Genomic DNA, 9706 nt, shown 5'->3' on the forward strand with positions numbered 1-9706 from the left:
AAAAAATCTTACTGTTCAAAATCTTTTGACTGGTAGTGTATATTAAAATGGTTAATACTTCATTCAAATTAATTAAACACTTTTAAATAGACTGCAGCAATAATATTTTGCCACACATTATTTTGTTTAGTTCAGAATTGTGGGAGAATCGTGATCTCTATTTGAGACAAAAAAAAATCGTGATTCTCAATTTATCCAGAATCGTGCAGCTCGAGTCCTGTGTTTTGTTTTGTTTTTGTACTTGAGTGCAATAAATTTTGGTTGAAAAAATGAGAATCGTGATCTCAATTCCCATGGAGAAAAATCGTGATTCACATTTTAGCAAGAATCGTGCAGCCCTAAGAACCACAGAGGACAAAGTCTGTACAGCTGTGCCCAAAATCTTAATGCCACTTCATCAAACAGTATCCAAAGGGCAAGTCTGAATCGAATGCCCATTCTGTCTACCGAGATTCCTCCAACTGGTCAGTATTTGAAAAAAGTTTATGATATCCCACAATCCTGCTGGTGAAAATATAAAAATGGTGTCCGATACAAGGTTGAAGGAAGTACATATAATGCTGTCACTACTTTCAAATTAGAACTACAGAAATAAGGATTGTTTTCATTAAAGTCAACATGCAATCAAAATTCACCTCATAGATTTACTTCATAAAATTTGATCAACATATAATAACTTGCTCCACCTCTGAAACAACTTCCCTTTTCCACTGATGTCAACAAGCCTTCTTATTTTTTAACTTCTCCCATCCAACCTACCTGTAATAGAGACACTTTTCTTAATCAAATCAATTTCCAAAACATAAAATCTAGTCCTGACTGGAGGTGTGTGATATTGACGAAAAAGTGATATCTCAATATTTCCTGGATTTTTTGTATAATGATATTTAGACAATGCAGAGTGTGTTTTGTGCACAGCTCGCACATCATTAAAACAATAAGTGCGATATTATCGTAGACAGTATATCACACACCCCTAGTCCTGACCCACATTTTTTTTGTCTTGATTCGTTCACAAATTCATCGGATTATGGAAGCAAAATTGGTTGTGAGTGTTGTTTAATGCTGAATTTAAATATTCTCTAAACTCTAAAGCCCTCTAAAGCTCACTTGAGTTTGTTCTAGATTATCAGATGAGACATTATGGTGTCTTGGAAAGAATCAGTCTGAAGCAGTTTCCTCACCTCCATACAAAACTGCTGTCTGTTAACCCACTGACTCACTGGGCACAGAGACAGAAATGTGTCATAGTGACACGATATTGAACAAGGTCTCGGTGTTTACTCAAGTAATATTTGTAGGGTGGCATAAAGGTCTGCATTAGTAACATGGTTCTACAATATTTGTGTGATGCTACCACAAAGAGTACGATAAACAGCCATGATGCAAGACTTCTGCAGACAGAGACACAGTGGGAATACATCAACATGCTCTGCTTTGAAGAGCTAATTAATTCTTATCCTCCTCTCGCTCTTCCTGTGCTTCAAAGGAAGAGTGAAGCATGACAGAGACGCACACACATAACTCAACCTGGAGTCATCTGATTGGACTTTTATCAGATTCCTGTCTGCAAAACTTTCTGTCTCTCTTCAACTGTCAGACATCAGTTTGACATCTCTAGATCTAAGTATACCTACACCATTAGTGTGTGGGTCTAAAGAGTATCTGTAAAGAATGAAATGCGTCCTGGATCCATATTTTAAAGCTCTTCGCTGCATTTTAACTGTTGTCCCAAAGAGCATTGAGTGCTTCAGAGAAGCATGAGTCATAAGGCAGCATTTGCCTAAGAGAGACTTGTGGGATTAGTTGCTCTTTAATGTAGGGAGAAAGAGGAAATATTCTAAAATGCTGTGTCCAAACCAGGTGCAATGCAATAAGTTTCCATTGACATAATTTTATTGTTTGTCCTGACTGAAACTGTCCTAATTGGCCGTGATGATGTTGAATCATGGAATATTTTCATATTTGATGTTACATATACAATGGAGCAGGATTTTTAATCAATGAGATTTCACTGTTGGCAGAGTCACCTATACTAATGTGGGGAAAAAGGAATTAAAAAAATAATAATTTACTCAGTGCTCAGTTACTCAGTGATTTGTTTGGGATCAGAAAAAAAAGAACAAAGGAAAAAGAAACAATATATGTTTGTATTGTGAAGCCTTAGTACCACATAATACAAGATTAAAGTAGTAATATTTTGAGAATGAAGTCAAAATTATGAGAATAAAATCATAGCACTGACATTAAAGTTGTAATATTAATTATTTTGAGAAAAAAGCAATCACATTATTACAAGATACAGTGTGATTATCACAATGAACAGAATGCCATTCCAGCAGCATGGATGTGGAAGATTAAATGTTAAATCTGTGCAGTAAAGTTAGTTCTACTTTGGCTGGATATTCAACTTCCTGGACTGGCTGGAAGTGACAGTCTTACAAAGTTAACACTAGCACAAATATGTTACAAAAATATGACGCCTCTTAAATGCCATCCTTTCATAGGAGACGGTGTGAAAGTTACACAAAAAAAAAACTGCAAAACGTTGGTGGTGTCCAACCTTTCATTCTTCACAGGTATTTAACAAATAAAAACAATAATAAGAAATGTTCTAATAGTTAAAGTAGGCTCCTACTCTATTAACTGACTCATTTTTAAGAACAATAAAACAAATGTTGGTAAAGAGAGCACCATTCCTTTTTTGTGCATTTCTAACTTGTAAATCCATTCCAGCTCCCTTACACTTATCCCATAAAGAAGAGAGGCACCAAAGCCTAGTGGCCTACACAGCTAATAAGGCCAAATAAGAAAGAACACCTTTAATAATTTACTTCTATTTTATAACCAAAGGTGTTTTCACCAGCATTGGAACATTCCTTTGCACATAGAAAACCCTCTTAAGAGCTAAGATCCATAGAGAAAAGCCACCTGGGTTGCTGCATTCCACTGTGTCTTCATAGAGAGCTTTTCCTTATGGAAACCTTTCACTGGGGATGAGGCAAATGATAGCATTGCAAGTCAAGACTAAAGCAGATTCATCATTTATTACTTTTGTTTTCATATTGAATCCTGAAATCACTTGGGTGCATTGTGCAGGCAGTCATTTTAAATAATAATAAATAGCCTATTAAGTAAATAAATAAATGAAAATGAGCAGGGAAATAAGTCACCATGGCCAGTCCGGGTCTGCACAATACAGTAACGATGCCACTAATATACTATAAATATTATAATTTTAATCTCATATTGCTATTATTTTCGAAATACTACGACTTTATTCACATATTTTTTACTTTAATCTCAAATTATAAATGTATTGTCCCGATCTTTTTTTTTACATGACACTACAGCTGCGTCATACTTTTTCAGATATGTGCATTACTTTCCTATTTATTTAACTGATTTACAGACAAAAACATTTGAAACCCTGCATCTTTCCAAAGTGTAGTCACACTAGCAAGCAACATTCACAAGAGCAAAAACAAAACAAAAAAGTTGATGATGAGAGAATTGAGATAATTGATGAAAAGAAAAACAAGGTTATTTTCCATGATTATGTCAACCTGACCTCAAATGATCCCTGGAGTGATGCTTACCTGGGAATGGGTTGTGAGGTGGGGACCACAGGCATGAACTTTGGGCAATTAGCCATCTGTTCCTGAACCTTTGTGCAAGATGAAATATGTGACCGCATTTTGACCAGGGTGACCTGGGATATTCAAAGGGACATAATAAAACAAAGTGAGTAACTTGCGCTGTGATTAAAGTGCCACTATTATGCTTTTTCGGATATTACCTTTTATGTAGTGAGTAATATAGCTGTTTGTGAATATAAAAGGTCAGCAAAGATCAAAGTGCATGACAAATGGAGTTATTATTTCTGAACTGCCTGAAATGATTCATCAGTAATTGAAAACTTACTTCTGTTGCAAACCTAAGAAGCTTTGTGACAAATCTGCATAATGCATGCCTTTGGTCTTCATGTGTACTTTGACCTGCCACCAAACACTGTGGTTGTAGCTAAGGCCTGGAAGAGTTCAGTTCGTGTTGTTGCAATGTCTAGAAGACACTGTTTCCGGCACAGCGCAAGTAAAACCATGATGCATGTGTTTCCAAAGGATGAGGATGTAAAGAGACAGTGGTTGAAATTCATTGCTGGTCATGTTTTTAAATCCAGCAGTCATGTTTTGCTGACTTTATGAAACTAAAATATCTAAAACAATTGCGGTGTCAAATCACACAAAACAGTGAGCACTAACACAATAAAAGTTTTCAGTGGTCTTTCTAAGCTCGCAATGGCAAATCAGGACATCTCAGTGTGTCAGATTGTAGTTGCTGGGCTGTGCTTGTTTTGCTTTAACTTTTATTTACCATTAAAGGGGTCATATGACGTTGCTAAAAAGAACATTATTTTGTGTATTTGGCGTAATGCAATGTGTTTATGCGGTTTAAGGTTAAAAAAACACATTATTTTCCACAATGTACATTATTGTTGCTCCTCTATGCCCCGCCCTTCTGAAACGTGTCGATTTTTACAAAGCTCATCGGTCTGAAAAGCGAGGTGTGCTCTGATTGGCCAGCTATCCAGTGCGTTGTGATTGGCCGAATTCCTCAAGCGTGTGACGGAAATGTTACGCCCCTTAACATACTGTGATGCCGTTTCCCGTAAACATAAAACCATGTCTGCATTTGTGATCGGAGAAACGGCAAACAACAAGCGCTACTCTGCACTGCTCAAAACTCGCGTTTGAATCGTCAGTGGCAAATTCTTTAAATATGAAAACGTACTTACAGGCTGCGAGTCAGAAGCACCAGACTGTCCTTGCAAAGTTGGAACTGCCCCACTTTATAGAAACAGACACCGGCATTGTAGGCTACTCTCACAGGAAACAGTCCTCGTCCTCCATAAAATTAGCTGCACACATCTGAATATTTGGGTTGAACTGTTCCGGAACAGTGTTGTAAATACAACTTAACCACTGATTTCTAGTCGTGTCCTCTTTTGGAAGGCCAAACAAAGTAGTTTCGCTTTCATAACGAAACACACATCATCTCCACGACATGGCGGCGTGGCAACAACAATACTACATAAACTTTTCTTTGCATAAACATTTGGGTGGCATTATGCAAATCTTCCCACATCGTGACGTAGACATGTGGGGGCATGTTAGAACGAGCTGTTTTAGGTAGGCGTGGTTGACTCTTAACTTTTATAAAGAATATCTCTTTGGATTTGAGACTTTAGTCTTTGCAACTTTACAGATCTTCTTTATGCACCAAGAGCTTGTAACACTCCAAAGAGAAAGGAAAAATTTAAATAGCATCATATGACCCCTTTAAACTGTCAATGCATTTTTGAACGGCTCCTGCGGGAGAGTCAGGATGTCGTGCTTTAGTGTCCCTGAAGCAAGTTTTAGTGTAAATGCCTTATATAATGACAGCTGCACTGTTCAGAGGAACATGCCTTGTGGTACTATGCCCAGTTTTTTTTAAATTCATATTTATTTCTGTAAGCACAAGGACTAACCTTTTTGCTGCACCCTCTACATGGAGCCTTATATGAAGAGAGCTGCTTCTCCACGCTGGGGGATTTGTCCACTTTCTTTGGATCGAAAGGCATACGGCAGAGGGGACAGAGAGGCGATGTCACCTGCAAACACGGCTGTAGACAATCCCCACAGAAACTGTGAACACACACAGACACAAACATATTACAGACACCATGTAGTGTGCTATCACATAGTTGGTAAATCTAACTTAAAGTTCTCTCTTCTTATTTTTTTCTTATTATTATCCGTTTACAATATTCAGCATTTATCACAATTATGTATTTGTTTTGAAAAGGGATTCATAATTTGGACCAAACAGTCATTTTTGTGAAATAGATTCAAAATATCCTATAGACAGCATCTAAACGGGGAAAAAAGGCTCATACAAGTAGGGTTTATTAAGTGTGGTGAAGGAAATTGTTTTAAATTAATCATTTTAAATTAATCACAACTAAAACTCCTCTACCGTGCAGGCCTACCATTTGTATGTTTTTGAGAACAAAATGTATCAACACTTTAGTTAGTGTGTTGCAATAATGGATGCATATGGACAAGACGGCTAGACGTATGTCTGAATATAAAAATAACCATAACAACCCATGACTTGAGTAGCAAGCTGAAGTTATCAAAAAAACAAATGTGTTATGCCAGTAACAGAGGAGAGGTTTGCAGAATTGCACATAAGAACCAATTATATTAGAGAAAAATTATGTAATGAATTGTGTCATCTTTGCCATGCACCTATGCTCTATAAACTGTTATATTCTTTTTGTTACACAGTCCTCCCGGCAATGATTAAATCATATTCAAAGGCATTGTCTAGAGTCTTTCTGTTACTGCTGCGCAGCAGGTTAGTGGAACTCTAAATTCATTAATGTTCATCAAACAACAAAAGAAAAAAAGGAAAAAAACTTACTGCTCTTGACAAATTAACTATTGTAAATTTAATAAGAATAAATGTATATGTAATTCATACACTGAAGACTATGCAGCTTTTTATTTTTACATTTGATTATTCAATTTCTGCAGTATTTCTTACTACATATTAAATAACGTATTTTTTCTATTGTATTTATCCTATTGTTTGTAAATTGCTTCTTTGTTTTTATTTTGAATGACAAAAAAATATATATCAAAAATAACTATATTGTGATATATATCATTAATTTGAAATAAAATTTCTCATCTCGTGAAATAAGACTCTGGTCGTATCGCCCACCCCTAATAAGAAAGATTTCGGAAAGATTATGTGACACTAAAGACTAAATTAATTGCTGCTGAAAATTTTGCTTTGCCAACATAGAAATAAATTACATTTTAAAATATATTAAAATAGAAAACAGTTCTTTTAAATTGTAATAATATTTCACAATATTACTGTTTTTACTGTATTTCTTCATCAATTAAATGCAGCCTTGAGGAGCATAAGACTTCTTTCAAAATATAAAAAAAAACAATTATTCAATTTTTTTAATAGTGACATGCCTTTACAATCAAAATGTAAAAACTCATTATTCAACCTCTTACCTTTATCCATCTCATATATTGAACATATTGACCACTTTTCATGATGTAATGCATAATATCAAGTTGCAGACTGCCCCTTTCTTCATTGAATACCCTGTTTCATATGGAAAAACATCTCATTACAGAAGTTTAAAAAAAAGTTGCAAACGCTGTTTCATGTTGACCTTAGAATTGCTATTCAAACATATGAATGCTCTCATGATTAGTTGTAATCGTTTATGCTATTTTTATGATCATGACAATTATCATATAACATGTGGATACCAGCTTTCTGGTAACAGTAAGATAACTGCTTTGATTCCAACAAAAAGCAAATCATGAATTATCACCATTGTGTCTTTGAGTAAGGCACTTACTTTCAGGTTTCTCCAGAAGGACTTGCTCCTGTAATAAGTGCACTATAAGTGGCAATGGATAAAAGTGTCCACTAAATGTTTAGTAACTGCACAAGCCTCTGAGGAGAACAACAATTTTAAACCACTGAACTCTGGCTGGCAGGCAACGGGTCTTAAATAGCTGAACAAATGCTGATGTATCAGACTATCAGGCATTTAGCCATCACCTTTCAAGCTGGCGTGACTCATCACGGGGTCCAAATCCATGGCAGCATCAGCAAAAAATGGTTAGTGAACTTGCGGTGGCAGCCTTGTCACTTTCTGACAGATGAGGCAAGAGTTTATGGGACTGTAAAAGCAATGAATCATTTTTTCCGCCAGGCTTACGCCGCGTTTTATGGTACTGTTGAATCCAGGGCCAGGGCCAAACAAGAGCCTCTCCATCACTGTCTACACTGAAATGCGGCACTGACTGACTCACAAGGAAACTGGAAGTGAAGGTCAGTTGCTAAGCGTAGCGTTGCGTCTGCAAAATTCCTAAAAATTCAATGAGCCATGTCATGCTGTAATGAAATAACTGCATTCTGCCCTCTGTTTTTATTTTTCTGGATTCTTTTAAGGTTTAAATTAAATGTATTATCAAAAATTGTGGAAATCAAATGAATGCATAAAACTTTAACCATTTAATTAATCTTTAAAAATGTAATTAAAGGGTCATATGATGCAATTTCAAGTTTTCCTTTCTCTTTGGAGTGTTACAAGCTCTTGGTGCATAAAGAAGATCTGTAAAGTTGCAAAGACTAAAGTCTCAAATCCAAAGAGATATTCTTTATAAAAGTTAAGAGTCAGCCACGCCTACCTAAATTGTGGTGTTCGGCCAATCACAATGCACTGGGTCAGCTGGCCAATCAGAGCAGACTGCGCTTGTCAAAGGAGGGGGCTTTGTTGAAAACGACGTGTTTGAGAGAGGCGGGGCATAGAGGACCTACAATAATGTACAGTATTTGAAAAATAATGTTTTTTTTGAACATTAAAGCATATTCTGTTACACCAAATACACAAAATAATGATCTTTAAAATAGCATCATATGACCCCTTTAAATGAAATTTGAACAGTTCCTTGCAGTTTATGGCAAAGTACTCTACAACAGTTTACAGCTTATATTAAAACATGGAAGAAAATTTGTGATATTCTTTAAAACATTATGTTTTAATAAACTGTATTTTTTTTTTTTTTTATTGTTATTACTTCGAAAAGTACATTCCACTGTATGATAGTAATACATTTTTGTCATGATATCTTGAAGTTAAACAAAACTTTTATACATTTATTTTTGGCCTTTTTTTCCACTTTTTTTTTTAGGGAACAGTGAGAAGATGGAAAATTATGTTGGGGAGGGGTAGGAAATTAAATAGTCATTTCAAATGAGCAAAAAATTATCTCTATGTTCAATAATAGATCAAATGTCAGAGGTTTTGAAATCAAATATTTTAAGAAAATTACATGAACAAACAAATGGATTTTATATTGGCATTGTACAAAATTTTTTAGTAAAAAAAAAAATATATTTTCTTGAAAATATTACCTTTATATTAAGAGTACGATGAGATGTAACTGGAAGAAAAACATTTTCATATTTGTTTAAATTAAAATACATTTTTTCTCAGAAACTTACATTTATTGCTTACTTTTAAAAACTAATGACAATATAATAATAATGAATCTGTTTGTAAAGAGCTTTTCACAACGCATATTGTTTCAAAGCAGCTTCACAGAAAATGTATGTTTCTACATTACAAGTAATATTGATCTATTATCAGAGGTGGCTGTGTCAAAGTAATGCCCATTTGGCATAAATGTACAGTTTTAAGAGGATACAAATCATGCAGTTAGTTAACATAACATATTCATTTAAGTAAAAACAATGAACACATTAAAGCAATGATTACATAATTGCAATCTAAGAAAAATTTGGCAAACAACTAAAAAAAAATCTCAATAATTGGTATTATATTAGCCATCTAGCTATCACTATTAGCATAGGCCATTGAAAATTTCATATCAGCTGAGCAGTATTTATGATTTTTGGTGGGAAAAAATAATCCCATCAAATGTGGGCGTTTCACTGAGAGAGAGAATTGACCTTGTTGTAGTTTGAGTGCTGCTGACTCTCTCCTGCTCCATTGTGCTGCTGTTGAGCATTGCAGACATAATGAGAGCAAATGAAAGCAGGTGCTGGTGGTGAGTTGGGCTTGAGGCTGCTTAGGCCTCTACCCATCTGCCGTCTCTTT

General features: G+C 35.2%; 1 protein-coding gene across 1 annotated transcript in view; it reads right to left on the reverse strand.

The window, feature by feature from the left end:
- The window catches only part of LOC107685853 (RING finger protein 166-like), a 29901-nt gene that overhangs the window by 9459 nt on the left and 10736 nt on the right, over positions 1-9706 (reverse strand). Inside the window, exons 2-3 of the mRNA XM_016482584.1 lie at positions 5531-5687; positions 3600-3712 (exon numbers count right to left, since the gene is read on the reverse strand). Coding sequence (XP_016338070.1) covers positions 3600-3712; positions 5531-5687 — 270 coding nt within the window. The remainder of the gene's footprint in view (positions 1-3599; positions 3713-5530; positions 5688-9706) is intronic.

This window comes from Sinocyclocheilus anshuiensis, unplaced genomic scaffold (genome assembly GCF_001515605.1).
Source record: "Sinocyclocheilus anshuiensis isolate Anshui unplaced genomic scaffold, SAMN03320099.WGS_v1.1 scaffold1018, whole genome shotgun sequence".
NCBI lineage: Eukaryota > Metazoa > Chordata > Actinopteri > Cypriniformes > Cyprinidae > Sinocyclocheilus > Sinocyclocheilus anshuiensis.